The 21872-nt window shown below is 38.6% G+C and overlaps 1 protein-coding gene across 1 annotated transcript in view; it reads right to left on the minus strand.

Annotated features, from left to right (window-relative positions):
• Window positions 1-1128: 1128 nt before the first annotated feature.
• The window catches only part of LOC126723394 (3-hydroxyisobutyryl-CoA hydrolase 1-like), a 30629-nt gene continuing 9885 nt past the window's right edge, over window positions 1129-21872 (minus strand). The window contains exons 6-14 of the mRNA XM_050426788.1: window positions 21701-21784; window positions 20345-20429; window positions 4342-4427; window positions 3712-3833; window positions 3224-3284; window positions 2961-3059; window positions 1586-1687; window positions 1466-1507; window positions 1129-1344 (exon numbers count right to left, since the gene is read on the minus strand). Of these exons, the coding sequence (XP_050282745.1) occupies window positions 1207-1344; window positions 1466-1507; window positions 1586-1687; window positions 2961-3059; window positions 3224-3284; window positions 3712-3833; window positions 4342-4427; window positions 20345-20429; window positions 21701-21784 (819 nt within the window). The 3' untranslated portion in view covers window positions 1129-1206. The remainder of the gene's footprint in view (window positions 1345-1465; window positions 1508-1585; window positions 1688-2960; window positions 3060-3223; window positions 3285-3711; window positions 3834-4341; window positions 4428-20344; window positions 20430-21700; window positions 21785-21872) is intronic.

Consider the following 21872-nt stretch of genomic DNA (forward strand, 5'->3'; position numbering starts at 1 on the left):
ATTCATGTAAGGATAGCGTGTGAGAGAGTGTGAAGAAATGTTCAAGAGTATGCACTCAGCAGGGCCTTGCAACTAGCTCACGGCTGGCAGGTCACCAAAGCTGGCACACGTATGAAGCATGCAGAGGAGCTGAAGAGTCACGCCAGCTAGAGCACTATTGGACAAAACTTCCAATCTGGCTAAGTAGTTAGCTTGCGACTTAAACTCGTGACTTAGTTAAGTTGCGAGGTCAAGTCGCCAGACCATTTTGTTTGGGAAAAACTAACCATTCGCATTCAAAACACATACCAGTATAAATACCCCTTATACCCACGTATTATAGTGAGCTTCTAGAGAGAATTTTGAGAGAGAAACCCTAATGAAAAATAAGATTGACTCATCCACAATCTTCATCCTTTGATTCTCCAAATTCTTCTACTCTCACCCTCTCTATTGATACATACTTGAGAGGTACATTTAGCCAATACCTTTTCTCACCATACCCATATCTGTGAGGAGGCTATTTGGTGCTTGGAAAGTTGTTGGGAAAGGACCAATTGATATTGGTTGATGCTATGGGCTATAGCGGGATCTAGTAAGCTAGAGAAGACAAAGGTTCGACGTAACCTCGTTGGAGCAAGAAGCTTAGAGGGCATATGTACACTAGGTAGATTAGGCTTGGAGGGTTTTTTGCTGTTCATGTATCCCAACTTCATTCTCTAGTGGATTATTGACCGCTTGGAGGCGGGCGGAGAGGTTTTACGTCGAAGACTTCGGTTTCCTCTTCGATAACACATCACTGTGTTGTTTTTGTGTTTACATCTCTCTTCCCTTAATCTTTACCATTTAATTTCTGCTGTGATTGTGATTTTATTTGGTTTAGATTGTTTTATCAATTCCGGTTTAACTTATTTTTATATTCCGCACATACATTGTTTGATAATAAGCTTGAATTGGTATTTTGTAATTTGAGAGTCTAAAGGTTCAAGGTGTTTTACACACTATTTTAACACTCAAAAATAATTTGAAGCATACACAGGAAATTTATGTTCCATATACTATAATTATAGCATCAACTAAAATTGGCACCCGTAACAAGGATTGACTAATAGCACAAATATAATGAGAATTTCATTGTGGTCATATATGTCTTCACACAATGTGTTGATATCTCATTTATTATAATTTAAAAAGTGCAACAATTTCCCCATTTTTCACCTTCACGCATTAAAGCTTTGCAATGGCATATGCAGGCAAATTAGATCTTACAGGGAGCTTTAGATCTTCCCAGCCTTCATCATCCATCTTAGAGAAGTATGAGTCAACCATATCGTCACTAACAAGCTCCAATTTAGAGGGCTCCCACTGGGAGAGATAGGAAGCCAAAGATGAAATAAGAAAAATAAACCAATAGAAATCTATATTTATGAAAATCATTGAGTGAAAAATCTAAATTGCAAAGATACAGCAACAGATGCATGTCTACCTTTGGGTTCTTATCCTTATCCAACAGTATAGCTCTAAAGCCCTACAGTAAAAGGGAAGTCTTAAAATAATCCGCAAAAGAATAAATTAGGAGAAGATAAATATTTGAGTAAGCTGAAACCTCAAAGACATCCTTGCTTGGTTTTCCTTGCATGACATGACAAACCATTCTGTACTCACGAACAAGGCACTGACCAACACCTTGGAGCCGTCCTTGTCTAATCTGTTTGCAAGAGGAGAATAAACGTTAAAAAGTGGAAACAATCTCACAAAATTTAGACAAATTGGATGGCTGCTTAGTTTTGTCTTTAGTTATAAAGTTATTGAGGGAACTAAATATCATATTTCTATTATGGTGGTATCCGTATAACAGAGGGGATCATATGTCAGATAACCAAGTCAAGCTTGGATCCTAAGTGACACACAATCCCCACATTCATCTTCATACCTCAAATGATATGCTTTCTTGCACATAGTGATAAAAAGTTTTGTTCTACTATTACAACTATGACTTCACATATATACAGCTACAAAAAAATGGAAATTCACCATGCTTATAAAAAATTCTGTTCTATGCCCTTATGAAAAAAGGAAGCCAGAAAGTACAAGGGCATTATTTATTTTTTATCAAGATAAAACTCATATTGGCCTTGGAAACAAAATAGAGAATAATAATATAGGGACATTCTCTTTCTTTGGATCCAACTTAATTCTCTATACATTTTTGGATGCTCCTTCGAATTCTACCACAATCACCTCTGCACGTTGGCTAAAAATGTTCTCCAATGGCCATAGCACATCCTGATTCCCGATGGACCAGTACCAACCTATGTCGCAATTCACAAGGACAGAGTAGCATGTGCTGGGTGCAGATGTTTATCTAGGCATCAAACCAATTTCATACCCGTTACTCAGAAATGAAGCCTTATCAATTTTTTTAATTGATTGTTCTAGAGAGAAACGAAAACACCTGATTTATTTGAGCATTCAATTCTGTCCATTCCTTAGGTTATTAAGAGGTAGTTTCATGTTTAATGGCTGGTCATTGAAAGTATAACACTTGCTGACAAGAGTCAATGTTGCATCTGAAATAGGCACTTCAAACATTTTAGTGCCCACTAAAAAATAGATGCCACCATATCCCCTTTTTGATAACTTTATATAGGTCCTTGTTGCACTTATCACCTGTATTAAACCTTTGAGCTCATTATAAAAATGCCTTGAAAAAGGACACTTTTTTTAGTTGTCAACCACTTTTACCAGTTTATAATTCTGGAAATTGAATTTCTAACCTTCAGAAACTGGAATAAATGATACTTCTGCTAAGGAAAGAAAAAGAGATTTCCATAGCCTCACATGATTAGAGCACATAATGAAAATCCTACAGAGCTAAATTTCAACAGACGATGTCATGAATATCTTAACCACAAGCCAATCCGTCTTATGCAGTTAAATACTGACTGGAATGGCAGTATTAAGGCTTGCTGCTCCCTTACCGATCTCAGACAAATTTTAAGGCCTGTTGGTGATGCTCTCTTCAGTGACCGGATTGTTTCAGAGATCCAATCATCCTTCTTATTCAAAGCCTCTCTCTCCTAAAATTGCCACCACAAGATCATGGTCAGGTAAGTGGTAAACATGTAAATACCAAAAATAAAAGAATATTACTCAAAGCACTAGCGAACGTTTCAAAGACATCTGACAAAGAGTGAAAATTAATATTCTCATCATGGATAAAATTCAATATCATTGAACTTACAAGGGCAGATAAAATTTCTTCCACTGTTCTTCGAGAAAAGCACCTATTAATGACATTCAATCTGTAGCCAAGTGATTGAGAAAAAAATAAGGATTTCGAGTTTATTGAGAAAAGATTAAAAAAATATATAAAAAATATATTTGAGGATTTTGGACGACAGAAAGATAGGTTTGCATTTCAGAAAATGAAAACATTAGTTCTTTAATACAAAATCAAGTCTGATAGAACCTTCTAGCACTTAATCTGTGAGATGTAGTTCATTTATCACTGTCTGTTAAGATGATACATACGGCTAGCTAATAAACTAACAGAGCTTTTTCATATGTCCGTTTACTGAGAGAAGTTTATTTCATGATTGATTATCCTTGACATCATAAGTATTAAAAATCCTTGGCATACATAGAATACAGTTTAATGAATAAAAACTGTAGAGGCCGTTTAATTAGAACAAGAAGTATAATCTTTATAATTACGAATGCAAAAATAACCTGTGATATGCACTTTTCTCTTTCATATAAGGTTGCTTTGAGTACTCATTCATAACTGCGGAGATTATGGCTGGATCACTTGAATCTACCTTGCACAGTGCTTCTTCCAACAAAGACAATCTCTGGCCAACAATTTAAAACACATAAGGCATTCAAATGGCAATGTATTACAAAATTAAAAATAAAAATTTTGGCAGATAAACATAATGGTGATGACTACACATGCATAGCATTTCATCTTAATGGCATGAGGATAAATATTGTAGAAAATAATTCGTAAATAGAAAGTATATCCTAGACTTGACCCCAGGGGTTGGTCTAATGATCTAAATTGTACTATTGAACTACATAAGTATTTCCTCCTTTCAATTTCTGTTTTTACCATAATTTCCCTCTTTCTTCAAATCAAATGACCTATGTATCCTCCTCCCGTCCACTCCACTACTTTGCCTTTCAGTTTAAACCTAGTAGGGAATGGAAAAAACAAGTCTTTGGAAAACTATACAATAATTCATAATGTGCACTAAAACCATGCTGATGCATGTTACTGCTTCCAACTATCTTTTTCCTTCATTAGAATTTTGAGCGCTATGCCTAAACTCAAATAATTAAAGTAGAATGAAATACTACCTCTGAGGGGACAAAGTGAGTTGCAAGCCCACATACAAGCATTTCAGCACCATCCAACCTAGTGCCTGTAAGACCAAGATATTCTCCTGCCAAAGGTTTAAAATTATAACGAGCAGAAGATGGGAAATGGGAGGGGAGTTACCAAAAAAGACCATTATAATTACAAAGCAATGCAAAAAATGAGAAGACCACTTCAGAACACTTTTAAGCTTTGGTACAAAGAAACATAGAATTGTTATAATTCCAAATTTTATGTAATAAATAAATCTAAAAATATGAAAAAAAAAATATATATATATATATATAGTAAGAAATAAACGTGGTATAGAATAGACAATAGAGATTTTCTTTGAGCAGAGAGACCACCATAAGTTAGTGCAAGGGAAATTCAAGAAATACAAAAGCAATAGTAGAAATCATTGGTGACAGGGATAGAATTGCAAGTCAAAATACCTAGTAATCTGTTCATAATTGCTGAAGAATTAATAAAACTTAAGTTTTCTATTAGACTAATTGCATGGTACAAAGAACCAATGGTGTGGACATGAGGTACAAACCCCCAATTATACGCATGTATGGGAGGAAGAGCAAAAAGAAGTCCAATCTGTGGCCTTATGGATGGAGCCTATTAGTTATTGGGCTCGAGATTAAGCAAGCCTAAGCATGATTGGCCTTATGGATGGAGCCTATTAGTTATTGGGCTCGAGATTAACCAAGCCTGAGCATTTAATAATTAAGGTTTCTTTATGCATTTTATTGTAAGCTATTTAAGCACTTTTTTCTGATTATTGTAAGACAGTTTTTGAGAATTATTAAAAACGTGTGTTTTTTTTACACTGGTGTCGACTCCAGTTTTACTTGGAGCTAACTCCAAGCAACCCTTAGGTTCTGACTCTAGGGTTTATCCTTTTGTTCTATTGTTGTTTTATTGTTCCATTGAAATAGTGTGGTTGTCCTACGTCAATTTTGGTATCAGAGCAGACTTCCGGTCCATACAACACAACTGTAGACAACCCCTTGAAAGCAAAACCATCAAAAGAGCAAGCCAGCCAATATGATAGTACCTTTCAAGTTTTTGCCGCATGAGATCTTGAACAAGCCCAAACCAACCCCAACAATCTGTATATTCCCCTAAGCCCCATATGAGTTTTTCACCCCCAAGCTAGTAGAGAAGCCAGCGACGCCTCCCAAGCCAGTGACCACCATCTGTGCCCGCCTCTGATCACAGAACCCACAACCCACAAACCACCAAAAAAAAGGAAAAAGAAAAAGAAAAAAAGAAAGAAGGTGACCCACGCAAGCCCATCAGCCACCAGACCAAAAATAGAGGAGTTTGAAAGTCAACGAGAGCCACTGATGGGATCAGGCTGTCGAGAACCACCTACGCCAACTCGCCATCGACATCGCTCCCACCATGCCACTTCATGCTTCACAGGTTCCATAGAGCTCCGATTTGCACCATCGAGCACCGCTGATAGCGAACGCCGGTGAGCCCATACCGCCTCTCAACCGTTGACTCCAGTGCCACTCGTGACTGCGTTGCCACTTCTTTTCTCTTTTAGTTTCTTTGCTTCTAGTTTCTTTAGCTTCGATGCTTTTAATGTTTGGACTTAGCATACTTTAGTTTTAAACTGTAGTTCTTTCTTTATTGTATTTCACAAAAAAAAAAATTCAAAAGGAAGGAAAAAAAAATAAAGTCTTGTTGCTATTAGCCCATTGCACGTATGGGCCCTTAAGTTGTTTTTTTTTACACAGATCCATTTTGTCCAATTAGACCCACTCAATTGAGGAGACAAGTTCATGACTATCAAGTGCAGTAAGTTGACCACTGATAAGGGTACAATTCTTATTCTCTTTTTGGTGGATTCAATTTTGTCTCATTGAAAAATATTATCTTTGTATATTTTTATGTGCATATCCTGCCATACCCCATTGACCTACCCATTTTGTGCTCAAGTTAGCTATTTTATTATTTGTGCTTTCTTTCAGTACCCATTCTAAAATTCCCCCCCCCCCCCCCAAAAAAAAAAAAAACCAATTTCTTTGAAATATCTGATTCTTATTATTAATTGTGGAGCTTATTGGAATTTGACTTTAATTTGGGCTATCTCTTAATATTGTGAACACTGTCACTACTTGACTGCAATTTATTCCTTTGACTTATTGATCTAGTCTCTACATGCACTCTTGCTTGACCTTAATTTTACATTGAGAATTGGTTACTTGAATTTTTGGAGAATCTCAACTACATTCATAAATATAGTGTTGAATGCATCTACGTAGTGGTCGCATCATGTAAAACCTTGAACATCAATCCACTTCCGAGCCTAGGCCCTCCTTAGAGCAAACCATAGAAGACCTAGCAAAAAGTGTCCATGATTTACTGGATAGGGTAGAGCGAGTTGAGGCTTCTCAAAGAGAGACTATTAACCATGAGGGAGAAAACATGCTTGGGCAAAATAACCACGGTTACTTTAATAGGGCTCCAAACTTTGAACATGATCACTATAATTACAATGGCCCTAGGGATTATGATGATAGGATGTCCAAGGAAAAGATAGAAGCACCCACCTTTGATGGTTGCCTAGACCCATGGGTTTTCATCGATTGTTTACGTCAGATGGAGAAATTCTTTGACTATTATTGTTGGGCTGAGAATAAGAAAGTGAGGTACGCTAGGATGAAGTTAATTGGAAGAGCTGACATTTTCTAAGAGGGCCTTTGGATACCCTTAGGCAACAACATGAGCCCCCCATTACTGATTGGCTTGAGATGAAGGATGCACTCTCAAGGAATTATCTTCCTCCAACTTATAAGAGCTCCCTCCTTGAGGAATGGGAGCGCCTAAACCAAGGCACTGCTCCTATGGCTGAATATATAGAGAAATTCAAGGAATTCAAGAGACGAATTCGAATAGTCGAGGAAGAGGTTGTCACACTCAATAGGTTCAAGAAAGGTTTAAATGCTAACCTACTAGGTGAGATTATCACTCGAGGAGTCACTAACTTAGGAGAAGCATATGACCTTGCTAGGAATTGTGAGTTAGCATCCAAATCTATCTTTTGGTGACGTTCTAAGCTCTGGAGTGTTCCCACCAACCCTCAACCTTTTGGTAGCAAATCTAGACTTGCCTTACCCCCTAAGGTCAACCCCAATAACACCCCAATAGAAAAAAAGGACAAGGGAAAAAGTGTGGTCAATGAGCCTTCAAGATTAGGATCTCGCCTCTAATGCTTCAAATGCAATGGGGTTGGACACATCGCAGCTAGATGTCCCTCTAGGACCCTTTTCATTCAAGAGGGTGATGAAAAGGTAGAAGATGTTGAGGAACCGGTGTACGATCCAAATGTTGAAGAAACCCAATATGTTTAGGTAGAATGGGAAGACGATCTTAGCTACCTCGCATGCATTAGAGCCATCTCTCCCCACGTTGATGACTTCAAGGACTTTGGTGTCCCTAGAGTGAATGTGGTAAGGTGTGCTTTGGTAGAGCAGAGAGACATTGATGATTGGTGAAGGAGTGCCATCTTCCAAACTTACACTAAGTGTGGAGACAAAACTTGTAAGGTTATTATAGATAGTGGGAGTTGCATTAATGTGGTGTCCTCTAACGTTGTTTCCCGCCTAGGCTTGAAATTGACCCTACACCCTAACCCATATAAAGTTTCTTAGGTGGATACTTCCTTTATAGCCATAAAAGAAAGATGTGTTGTCCCACTTCAATTCCTCACCTACAAGGCTGAAATATGGTGTGACGTAATTCCCATGGATGTAGGGCATATTATCTTAGGTAGACCTTGGCTTTATGATTTGGATGTCACCCTTCATGGGCGATCCAATTCTTGCTCATTTATGTTTGAAGGTAAGAAGATTGTGCTCAATCCTTTGAAACCCAAGCCAATCGACATGAGCAAGAAGACAAAAGCACCAAAGGCGAAAGGTCTAAACATCATAAGCCCAAAGGCATTTGAAAGGGTAGCAGTTAAAGAATCTATTGTGTTTGTCTTAGTTGCCAGGGAACTTCATGGAGAGACCCGTGAGGAGCAACCTGAAGAAGTGAAGTCAGTGCTCTAGGAACTTAAGGATGTTTTCCCTAAGGAACTCCCCGATCATTTACCGCCCATGCATGACATACAACATGCCATAGATTTTTGCCCGGAATGACCCTACCTAACTTGCCTCATTATAGGATGAGCCCTACAAAGCATGCCGAGTTGCAAAGGCAAGTAGAAGAACAAATTAGGAAGGGTTTTTTTTCGCGAAAGCATGAGTCCTTGTGCAGTCCCTACACTCTTAACTCCAAAGAAATATGGAACTTGGAGGATGTGTGTTAATAGTCATGCCATCAACAAGATCATTGTGAAATATCGTTTTCCTATCCTTCGGTTGGATGACATGTTGGATATGATGGCTAGAGCAACAATCTTCTCCAAGATAGACTTGAAAAGGGGCTATCATCAAATTAGGGTTCGCTCTGATGATGAGTGGAAAACTGCCTTCAAGACGAAGGATGGTTTATATGAGTGGATGGTCATGCCTTTTGGATTGACCAATGCTCCTAGTACCTTTATAAAAGTGATGACTCATGTGCTCAAGCCTTTTATTGGGAAATTCTTGGCTGTGTACTTTGATGACATCCTCATCTATAGTAAGTCTAGGGAGCAACACTTAAACCACCTAACTCAAGTTTGTACTACCCTTAGGAAGGAGAGTTTATATGGCAACCTCAAGAAGTGCCATTTCTTCACCGATAAAGTCGTCTTCCTAGGTTTCATAGTATCCTTTGAGGGAGTTTCTGCCGACCCCCAAAAGGTTCAAGCGATTGTGGATTGGCTCGAGCCCAAAAATATCCATGAAATTCGAAGCTTTCATGGGCTCACTTCCTTTTATCGCCGATTCATCAAGGGCTTTAGTACCATTATGTCCCCCATCATTGACTACATGAAACAAAGGGAGTTTGTTTGGACTAAAGCCACTACTAAGGCTTTCAATGAGGTAAAACAAAAGATGACTGAAGCACCTGTCATGCGTCACCCTGATTTTACCAAGCCTTTTGAAGTGGAATGTGATGCCTCAGGTATTGGTATAAGGGGAGTACTTAGTCAAGAGCGCCACCCAATTGCTTATTTTAGTGAGAAATTAAATGATGCTAAGCAAAAGTACTTCACATATGTCAAAGAGTTTTATGCCATTATTCGAGCTCTTTGGCATTGGTGCCATTACCTATTGTCTCGAGAATTTGTTATCTACTCTGATCATGAAGCTTTGCGCTATCTCTATTCCCAAAAGAAGCTAAATTTTAGGCATGGAAGTTGGGTTGAATTTCTGCAACGCTACTACTTTGTGGTGAAACATAGGGCGAGAGTTAAGAATAAGGCTGCTGATGCACTAAGTCGAAAGGTGTTTTTGCTATCCATCATGAGTGTTAAGGTTACTGGGTTGGACCGACTGAAGGATGACTATGAGTCATGCCCAGATTTTGGGGAGCTCTACACTAGCCTAAGTAATGCCCCACGGCCAATCCTGGATGATTCTACCCTTCAAGATGGTTACTTGTTCAAAGCCAACAAGTTATGTATCCCTCAGTCTTCAGTGAGAGATTTCCTAGTTTGGGAGATACATGCGAGAGGCATTGCAGGTCATTTTGGCTGAGACAAAACATTTAAGGAAGTGGAACGTCAACTCTATTGGCCTGGTCTTAAGATAGTTGGTCAGTGTTGTACATGTCAACTAGCCAAACATCACAAGCAAAACACTGGCTTGTACACGCCTCTACCTATGCCAGATCGCCTGTGGCAGGATGTGAGTATGGACTTTGTGTTAGGATTTCCCTGCACCTTTAGGAAGCATGATTCTATTCTAGTTGTTGTTGATCGCTTCTCTAAGATGGCTCATTTCCTACCATGTTCAAAGACCTCTGATGATTCTAAGATTGCAAAGCTCTACTTTGATGAGATTGTCAAACTTTATGGTCTTCCTAAAACCATAGTGTCTGATAGGGATGTTCACTTCATGAGTTATTTTTGGAAGACTTTGTGGCATTTAGTAGGCACCAAATTGAAATTTTCCACGGCATTTCATCCTCAAACTAAGGTGGTTAATCGTAGTCTAGGCAACCTTCTTCGGTGTCTAATGGGATTCAATTCTTCCTACAACCCAACTTGCATATAATAGCTTTGTCAATAGGTCTATAGGCGCTAGCCCTTTTGAGGTTGTGCATGGATATACACCTAGGAAGCCCTTAGATCTTTTGCCCATGTCCCCACATGATAGGATTTCTAAATCTGCTGAGGCATTTGCACAATATATTCATGATTTGCATAATGAGATTCGCAAAAAAATTCAGGTAAGTAATTCTCAATATAAAATTTATGCTGACACTCATCGGCGTCATGCAGAGTTTCAAGTAGGGGATTATGTCATGATTCAGATTCGACCTGAATGGTTTCCCTTTAGGACCGTTAAGAAATTGTAGGCTCATAGTGTCGATCCATTCAAGGTATTTGTAAGGTTGAATTTAATCAACCATTTTATTGACTTTATTCCGTGCCAAATTTGCTTGTATTTCAGCATTTAGTAACCCTGTATTTAGGTGGGCTTGTTGTAAAGGTAGTGAGTGAGATAGAGTGAAGTTTGCTCAAGAGTGTGCAAGAAAACAGAGACTCACGGCTTGGCCTCGCGGGTGACTCGCGGCTGCAAGCCGCCAGACGCAGCACACGTGCCAAGCATGCCAGAAGGTGAACAGTCATGCTAGCTGGAGCACTACAGGACAAAACAGGACAACTGGCCATACGGTTATCTCGCGATTGGATCTTGTGACTCAGTCAAGTCGCGAGATCAAGCCGCGAGCCACCCCTGTTTTGTAAATCCTAACGTTTCACATTCCTCTTTTACTCCAGTATAAATACCCCTTTTACCCATAAATGAAAGAGAGCTTCCATAGAGAATTTTGAGAGAGAAACCCTAAAGAAAAACAAGATTGATTCACCCACAATCTATACATTAGAGTCTCTTCAAATTCCTTAACTCTCTTCCTCTCCATTGCCAAATCCTTGAGAGGCATTTTACCAAACCTTGTTCTCACCATATTCTTCACTGTGAGAGGGCTGTTTGGATTTCTGGGAAGCAGTTAGGAAGGAACCAATCTACATTGGTTGATGCTACGGTCTAGTAGCGGAATCCGGGAAGCTAGAAAAGAAAAAGGTTCGACGCAACCTCATTGGAGCAAGAAGCTTGGAGGGCTTAGGTGCACTGGGTAGATTAGGCTTGGAGGGTCTATTACTGTCCATGTATCCCAACTGTATTTTCTAGTGGATTGTTTACCGCTTGGAGGGCGGCGGAGAGGTTTTATGCCGAGGGCTTCGGTTTCCTCTTCGATAACACATCACGTGTTGTCTTTGTGTTTGCATCTTCCTTCCCTTTTATCTTTATCTTTTATTATCTGCTGTGGGTTGTGATTTTAATTTGGCTTAGATAGTTTTTCCAATTCCATATTATAGCTTTTTCCAATTTCATATTATAGCTTATGTTAATTTTCCGCACACTAGTTGTTTGACATATTGCTTGAATTGGTTAAGTTGTAATTTGGGGGTCTAAAAGTTCAAGGGTGTTTATACACATATTTGAACTTTTATTTGGTATCAGAGCGGGTACACTTCTAGTGGTTTCATTACCATTGTGTGATCCTTGACTCCCTTTTGAGATGGATCGGTCTCAATCCCTAAATGCACCTCCATATTTTGATGGTAGTAATTATGCTTTTTGGAAGGTTCGCATGAGAGCTTTTCTGTGTTCTATTGATGAATCTGTTTGGGATGCTGTTGAGATAGGTTGGATCAGGCCTGAGGAAGCCAAATCCACATGGGATAAGGCAGCATTTGCTGCATCTAATGCTAACAGTAAAGTACTCAATGCTATTTTCTGTGGTGTGTCTCCAGATGAATTTCACAGGATCTCTCACATTACCATTGCTAAAGAAGCATGGGAGATATTGGAGACCACGTACGAAGGCACGAAGAAGGTAAAAGACACCAAGCTGCAAATGCTAACCACTCGGTTTGAGGAGTTAAAAATGAGTGAGGATGAGTCCTTTGACTCTTTCTATAGCAAGCTGAATAAAGTAATTGTCAGCAAATTCAATTTGGGAGAGAAAACGGAGGACTCTAAAATTGTAAGGAAGATCCTTCAATCTTTGCAGGAAAGTTTTCGTGCTAAAGTGACAGCGATTGAAGAGAGCAAGGACCTTGATGACATCAAAGTCTAGGAGCTGGTTGGTTCTCTTCAGACTTATGAGATGTTGCTGCCCAATCAACGGAAGAGTAAATCTCTTGCTCTTAAGACCATTAATGAGAAGGTGGAAGATCATGACTCATCGGGAGAAGATGTGGTTGACAAAAATGTTGCATACCTTGTTAAAAATTTCAGAAAATTCTTGAAATTCAAAAATAATGGCAAATTTGGTGATAAAGGAAAATTCCAAAGTTCAGGAAGGAAGAAAAGGGAATTCAAAAAGAAAGATGGAAAAGAATCCCAACCTACACAAGGTGTCACTTGTTTCGAATGTAACGGGCATGGACACTTTAAGAAAGAATGTCCGAATTATTTGAAATCGAAAGGGAAAGTGTATGCCACAACATTGAGTGACTCGGATTCATCCGACTCAGAATCTGAAGAAAGCTATGATGGAGAGGGGAACTACTCAGCTTTTATGACTATTGCTCATGTTGAGTCTTCAGACGAGTTGAATCTACTTGTACGAGACCTTGGAGAACATAGTGACAAAGAATCACTGGGAATTATTGAAGAATCAGATGCTGAAGAAGATGAAAGTACAGCCAATCTTCAAGAGAATTATAACTCACTCCTGGAGAAGTCGAGTAAGTACACAAGGGTGGCCAAGGCTGCTGTGAGAAAAATGAAGAAGGCAGAGGAGGATTACAAAAGTCTCCTAATCCGATATAGGAAGGCCAAATGTGAGATAGAAACACTGAATGGTGAGCTGTCAGAAACTTACACAAAAGTGAGATTTATTGAGCAAGAGGTTGTGCAAGCTAATGCTAAAATTGAGAGGGTCACCACCAAGAAGCTAGATGATGTTATTTCATCTCAAAAGAGCTTTTTAGACAAATCCGAGTTGGGATATACCGGAGGAAGTAGCTCATCTGGAAATGTCACTAAAGAAGTGAAGTTTATAAAGGCCAAAGAATCAGCCGATGTTGGTCCTACTGCTGAGAAGCCCAAGATTGAGGAGAAGAGAAATGTGGGGAGCGAACGGTTGTTGAATTCCTATAATCAATCTGTGGGCAGGTCTAAATCTCGTGCCAAGTCATGTCCACGACCACAAAGAGGTCCTAGAGCAACTTATGTGTGTCATCATTGCGGACTTCAAGGGCATACTCGACCAAATTGCCAAAAGTTGAGAGCAAAGAATAGTGCAACTCCTCAAAGGTAACGAGGACCTAGAAATGATAGAAGAAATTGGGTAGGTGAACAATCTAAAGATCAAAATGGTGATCCCAGAATGATGAACGTGATGAAGATGATTGGTGCTTTCACCAATTGCCTGGAAAGCTTCTCACGAGGGTTTGAAAGCCCTAATTCCTGTACCCAATCCTATAAGGAAATCACCCCAAACGCAAGTGACGTGTGGGTGAAAAAGGGTACTCATGCATAAGCATTACAACATGTCCATGCATTAATACTTCCTATGCTTTGCGACGATGTTTGTTTGTTTGCTTGTTGTTTTTGCTGTTGGTTGTTTGCTTGTCTACTTGTGCATACTTTTGATTTTTTGTTTTTGATCAATCTTTTTCTTCTAGTGTCAAAAATCCAAAAATCACATAAAAATTAGAAAATCAAAAAGTTTGATTGACATTGTTGAGCTTTTGTCTCAAAACTTGTTTTGTCTTGTACCTTTGTGCTTATGGGTTTGTGCATTTTCGAGCATTGCTTGTTTCTTTGCACTCATATTACCGTGGGAGAAATCTTGAAATCTATGTGATTGTTGTAAATAGATCTTCAAACTTGTCATGAATGATTAGTGAATGGTTATGATGATCTTGAGACATGCATAGACTTGTGTCTATATATCTTCCCACTCTTTATTTTTGTTTCTACTAAAAAGAGCTCACCAAATGTAAATCTCCAAATGAAAAGAGATATTGAGCTGCAAAAGCCTGTCGCACATTCTAGTATTCGACTAGGAAAAAGGGTAAACGACCTTATATTAAAGTGAATGTTTATTCAAAAAGCCAAAGGCTAGTTCTTTAAAGTGAAATATCAAATATCACTCTCACAATGAGAGGTTATTGTCTCAAAGGATCAAAAAGATCAAATGTTTTGATTAAAAGTGGAGTCAAATGTAAAGCTCCAAGATATGTTATCAAGTTTTGTTATCAAGTTTTGTGGGAGGTCATATATACATATTTCTATAATTAAGATGGATCACATGATCTAGTGCTAATTGTGTATGCCTTGGTTGAATTGATCATTGAAGTTTCATATTAAACTAAGGACTATCTCATTGTTGATATCCACACACAACACACAAGTTTATGTTCAATAAATGTCATATTCATTTGTGTGATTGTACTTGATGAAATGTGTTTTCACATGCTCAATCTTTGTTAATTCAAGCACAAAAAGATTTTTGAGTGTTTTAGGTGTTTTTGGAAAGTATTTTGTTTAAAAAAAATCTGAAAATTTCAAAAATCCATTTTTGCCCTGTTTTGGCGACTCAGTCGCGGGTTAGTCAAGTTGCGAGCCTCAGTCGCGTCTTCGCGGGTCATTTTTGGCGACTTGTTCGCGAGTGGAAGGTCCAGTCGCGAGGGTTACTCAGAGATTTTCGCGGCTCAGCTCGCGACTCCCTCGCGAGTAGACCTTCCAGTCGTGAAAAACACTTAGAAAAATTTTTCAAACTTTTGTCTTTGAGTGTTTTGGCGGCTTGAACTGGCGACTTTGTGGCGACTCTCTTCAGTCGCGAAAAACGCGTGTTTGGCAAAAATAGGGGCAGTTTTTAAATCTTTTTCAGTTTTCCCTCGAACTTTTGTGACTGTTCATCTTCTCTCTCAACTATCTCCTTCCCAAACACTCAGTGCTCCCATTTTCAAACTCCATTGTTGCGTATTTTCTGCTCAAAATCTTCAAGTAACAGGTATGGGTTTTCATTCTTGAACTCCTTTCTACTTGATTTTGTGTTTTTCCCCTTGTTTATTCGCATTTGTTTATGTTTTTGAGATGGGTTTGTGTTTCGGCTATTGCTCTATGTTCATGCTTAGCTTGTGGATGTTGTTGCTTGAGTTTGAAATTATTTTAGTTGTTTCCTTTTTTGGTCTTCATCATGTCCTTAGCTAAGTTTTTCTTTTTATTTTATCTGAACTTGTGCTGATGAGTTGATTTAAAATGTTCCTATTGTGGATGTGAAGTTTACTGTGCTGAATGTGCATGTTCTATTGTGTGAATCTATTGAGAGCATCTGTGTGTTTTACTATGCTATTTATGAGTCATGTCTTTCTCATCACATTGTCTTTAGGATATTTTCTATCTCTGCTGCTTTAATTCTCCCCTGCATTCTCCCTGTTGTTCTTATGTGTCCATTTTTTAAGCCTATTCATCTGTGTGGTTGATTTCAGTAGTATGAGGTTTAATTGTTTTAGTTCATCTGAGTGGAGGCATTTTTGTCCTTGTCACTAACAAAGTTCTGTTTTGTTCTACACATGTTTTGTACTATGTTGTTGTGGCCTCTTCTGATTGTTCACAAATGGCTCCCTCACCTCCGAAGAAGAAAACTCTTGCAAAGAAGGCTGACAAACGATTGAAAATGGATTCTAATCTGTTTAGGTCGGTTCAACACTTTGAGAGATACAAGGATTTCTTCTTGAAAGCAGGAATTATTCAAGAAAGATTTGTAGATTTGGAGGATTTAAGAAACACCTTTATCCCCAGCTATTTTGAAGGGAGAGGATGGGAAAAGCTTCTGAGTGATCTCCCTGTAGTGTGTGAACCCCTGATTAGGGAGTTTTATTCAAATGCTGTGATAAGAGAGAATGATTTAAGCTGCTGGGTTAGAGGTAAAGAATTCACTTTGGATGCACATGTCATTGATGATGTGCTAGGGCTTGAAGGATTAGAAGATCAGGAGTTTGTCAATTACAAAGATAGGATTGTATCTATTGAAACTGTTCAGCAAAGGATAGGTGGACAGAGAGAAGGGAAATGTCTGAATACCACCCCTTTTCCAGTGGACATGAGGTTTCTAACAATAATCATGATGTTTAACCTATATCCCATAAAGAAGTTGACTACAATCAACTGTGCAAGAGCAATCTTTCTGATGGATCTCAAAGAAAAGACATTCATTGACATCGGTTTCCACATCTATGACACTATTGTGGATGAGACTAGAACAACTTCTAGGCCAAAACTGATCTTTCCTAGTTTGCTAATGAGGATCTTTAGAAAGAAGGGTGTTCCAATCCCTCAAGACATCAGTCCCATGTCCACACCCTCTACAATTAACAAGCTTACTTGCAAAAGGATAAGTGTTCGGCTTCCAGGTGAAGAAGATGAAGGTGATGAAGGAGAAGGTGTCCCAATGGAGACTGAGGCAGAGACAACAGGGCATGCATCAACCTCAACACCCAAGAGGAGTGGCAAAAGGACTAGAGCATCAACTTCTTCAGATACACCTCCAGATGCTTTTCAAATCATTCTGGAATGACTTGATGAGATCAGAGGAGTCCAAACTGAGCACTCTGAGAGGATGAGAGCCATGCAAGACCAGATTGATATTTTGTCTGCAAAACTTGACAGCTTCACCACCCAGCATGGACAGTGACCCTTTGGCCATTCCGGTCAAAAAGGGGGAGATGTTCTTTCTGTTGTTGATGAGAAGCAGAAAAGCAGCTCTTAAGGGGGAGTAATATGTTGAGGGGGAGTTGTCAAAATCAGAGACATTATTTATATATGCTTATGTTTTGGGTATTTAATGTTTATATGGGTTTGATACACTGTGGTTTTGGTGTATTCTTGTTTCTAACTCATAACTTACAATCTTGGTTTAATCTTTTATATATATTGTTGATGTTTTTCAGGATATATTGTGTTTTGTACCCATGTGCTAATGTAAGCTTTTAGGGTTAATGTTTTTATGCATAGTTTGTAGGCTTTATGGTTTGTACCTTGCTTAATGCAGCCTTTTATGCTATGTTGAAATCAGTACTTCTATCTAAATGTCTTGCATTTTGATTTATGTACTGTCACTCTTGTGCCCTTGTAGGATTGTTCCTAGATGCATATACTTTGTGTATTATGCATTGGTTGAGTCTTGAGCATACAAGTATCTTGCCTTGTTCTTGTTAAATTATATGTTCAAGTGGTCATTCCAAGTGTGAATGAGCACTGTGATCACTACCTTGTGGTGATTACTTGGTTGATCAAGCCTTGATTTGAATCTTCACTTCATCTTTGCTTGATCACCTTAAGCTTGTTTCATATGCATTTTATGTTTTTCTGCATACAATGATCATGGTGTATTGTTGTGTTTCAGGAGTTTCATGTTCTTATGATTCAAGTGCTTCACAGCTTCTAGAGTTAGGTGTGAGTGAGTTTTGTTCAACTGATCCTAACTCATATGTTAAGTCTAGAGTCTGTTTTAGGGTTTTGTCACAGAATAGCCAAAGGGGGAGATTGTAAGGTTGAATTTAATCAACCATTTTATTGGCATTATTCCGTACCAAATTTGCTTGTATTTTAGTATTTAGTAACCCTGTATTTAGGTGGGCTTGTTGTAAGGGTAGTGAGTGAGATAGAGTGAAGTTTGCTCAAGAGTGTGCAAGAAAATAGAGACTCGCGGCTTGGCCTCGTGGGTGACTCGCGGCTACAAGCTGCCAGACGCAGCACATGTGCCAAACATGCCAGAAGGTGAACAGTCATGCTAGCTAGAGCACTACAGGACAAAACAGGACAACTGGCCATACGGTTATCTCGCAACTGGATCTCGCGACTCAGTCAAGTCGCGAGATCAAGCCGCGAGCCACCCCTGTTTTGTAAATCCTGATGTTTCACATTCCTCTTTTACTCCAGTATAAATACCCCTTTTACCCACAAATGAAAGAGAGCTTCCAGAGAGAATTTTAGAGAGAATTTTGAGAGAGAAACCCTAAAGAAAAACAAGATTGATTCACCCACAATCTATACATTAGAGTCTCTTCAAATTCCTCAACTCTCTTCCTCTCCATTGCCAAATCCTTAAGAGGCATTTTACCAAACCTTGTTCTCACCATATTCTTCACTGTGAGAGGGTTGTTTGGATTTCTGGGAAGCAGTTAGGAAGGAACCAATCTACATTGGTTGATGCTACGGTCTAGTAGCGGAATCCGGGAAGTTAGAAAAGAAAAAGGTTCGGCACAACCTCGTTGGAGCAAGAAGCTTGGAGGGCTTAGGTGCACTGGGTAGATTAGGCTTGGAGGGTCTATTGCTGTCCATGTATCCCAATTATATTTTCTAGTGGATTGTTTACCGCTTGGAGGGCGGCGGAGAGGTTTTACACCGAGGGCTTCGGTTTCCTCTTCGATAACACATCGCGTGTTGTCTTTGTGTTTGCATCTTCCTTCCCTTTTATCTTTGCCTTTTATTATCTGCTGTGGGTTGTGATTTTAATTTGGCTTAGATAGTTTTTCCAATTCCATATTATAGCTTATGTTAATTTTCCGCACACTAGTTGTTTGACATATTGCTTGAATTGGTTATGTTGTAATTTGGAGGTCTAAACGTTCAAGGGTGTTTATACGCATATTTGAACTTTCAGTATTGAAACGAATGGGCCCAAATGCATTTGTCATTGGCCTTCCTCATGATTATGGTATTAGCTCCTCCTTTAATATTAAGGATCTAGTTGCTTATAAAAGCCCTACAACTATTCCTAATACCCCTTTTGATGAGCCTTTGCTTGATCCTATTGACACCTCTATTCCTACCCCTTTACCCTTAAATCTGCCCTATGCGCATAAAGAATCTATTGATGCTATTTTAGATGACCAAATTGTTTCTACCAGGGATGGAGGAGTTCACCATTTCCTAGTTCGGTGGTGAGGGCAACCAGATTCAGATTGCACATGGATTACTCGAGATGAGCTATAGCGACTGGATCCTGACTTGCTGGAGTACTATAAGAGCTCTTCAGATTTCCACTCGATGGGGTCGAGTTCTTCTCACCAGGGGGGAGTTGGTGTAGACACGAGGTACAAGCCCCCAATTATACGCATGTATGGGAGGAAGAGCAAAAAGAAGACAGCCCAACTTGTGACTTTATGGATGGAGTCTATTAGTTATTGGGCTTGAGATTAAGCAAGCCTGAGCATTTAATAATTAGAGTTTCTTTATGCATTTTATTGTTAGCTATTTAAGCACTTTTTCTGATTATTGTAAGACAACTTTTGAGAATTATTAAAAACGTGTGTTTTCTTTACACTGGTGCCAACTCCAGTTTTGCTTGGTGTTGACTCCAAACAACCCTTAGGTGCTGACTCCTAAGTTTATCCTTTTGTTCTATTGTTGTTTTATTGTTCCATTGAAGTAGTGTGGTTGTCCTACGTCAACCAACACCCATTATGGCTTGTTTTCTGTTGAACCGTGGTTCATTCTAAGATTTGGTTTATTCTTAACTACTTCGGTCATCCGTTTTTTTTTCTTCATTTATGAGCTAGGAATTGATAGCTTGAGCTTTACAAACTGACACCTTAATCCCAATGACTCTCCCAACCTACAGATTATGCACCTCTATCGGTCACATGTCCCATATCATGATAACAAGCACATATAATACTCTCACCAATACTGCTAGTTTGCAATAGTATCAATCAGTCATATACATTAAAACCTAAAAATAGGAATTGAACTACTCAAGAAAATTTAAGTGCTAAAGAAATATACCATCCAAACTCCTACAAACTACAAAAGAAAATGAACTTCACCCCCTTTCTAGGAAAGAAGTAATTGCCATTACCAAAGAATCCAGGGAGTCTTGACAAGAAATAAGAGGCACCCACATCTGGGAAGAATCCCAAAGATGTTTCTGGCATTGCAAAGACCTGCAAAAAGTCCACTATTAAAATGCAAGTTATCCAAGAAACCTAGATCTACAAATTTTTTTTTTTTTTAAATGAGTGTAACACTACGACTTCCCATCCTAGGAAGTCACTTGCTTATTACTAATATTGCCCAGCACACTTGTTTTGGAGTTTTGATGTGATTTTATACTTTAGTGCTGTTATGATCAAACTCAAAAAAAAAAAAAAAACTAGAACTACTAAATTAAAACAATACTGCAAATATCCACATAGAAGAAAAAGGAGAGCAGTTCAATCCTTCTTTTTATATGTAAATACATCTCATGTATCCATGCGGAACCAAAATTACATACTACTTTAAGACAAATGAATAATATAGCATTGAAGAAGAAAAGGGGAAAGAAAAACAGAATATTAAATCATAGCAAAGATGAAGCAACAACAATTGGTCATTCCATTGAAAATTAAATACAACTCATGTATCCATATGGAACACATGGCACCATAATTGCCAATGCATTTAAAATTCTCATCTGCAAAACGAGAAGAAATTCTAATTGCCACGGCCAAAGGAAAGGTGAAGTCATTTAAGGACCATTTGAACTTGAGCATCATCTGGCAACTTCTAGCACATAAATATGGTATAGGATAGCTAGCCCCAAGTGCCTGGAGTTGCATTAGGACACTGCAATTTGGTGTACGCAGACCAAAGAGGAGCGACCTAAAACCAAATTTAGGAACCTTTTAAGGAGTTCAAAACACAAGTGATGATAGTGGACAGCATCAGCAATTTTTGCTTGATCAGGTTTAACAATACAATTCTTCTTCTTCTTTTCTTATTGATACAGGAAGCATTAAGATTATTTTAGGACCCAAAAAAGAAAAATAAGAAGTGTTGTAATAAATTAAGTTTAGCATCTTTTTTCATTTTTATTTGAACTCAAAATGTCTCCATTAGAAACACCAAGAGGTGCCAGTTAAACTACAAGGTTCCTAGCCAAATTTAGCAACTATTGTACCTGCAACTATACATATTAATTAAAGAAGAACATTTGCAACAATTAAAATAAAAGGGGTGGGGGGGGAGAGAGTAGTGAACCATGAGATAAACAACCATATTCAATTCCCTGCTTTGGACATTCAAACTGACCATCATCAATTGAATGGGATAAAATAATGGAAATACATTACTGCTCTATAAAATCTCAGGGAAGTGTGTAATTCATAATCATCTACTAGGAGAAAGTAAAATTCTGTATGACTTAAAACTGGAGATAAAGAGAGATAAATACCGAATTTTCTGTTGCAACCCGGAATCTACCATGTATTGAAGCCCCTGCCCCACCTCCCATGACAATTCCATTAAGGATTGAAACCTTCAACAATATTTGCATGCTAATAGTAAGAAAGAATACATTCATGAAACTAACTTGACCAAGAATGCCTCCACAGTCAAAAGTCAAT

Source organism: Quercus robur, chromosome 4, assembly GCF_932294415.1.
Source record: "Quercus robur chromosome 4, dhQueRobu3.1, whole genome shotgun sequence".
Taxonomy (NCBI): Eukaryota; Viridiplantae; Streptophyta; class Magnoliopsida; order Fagales; family Fagaceae; genus Quercus; species Quercus robur.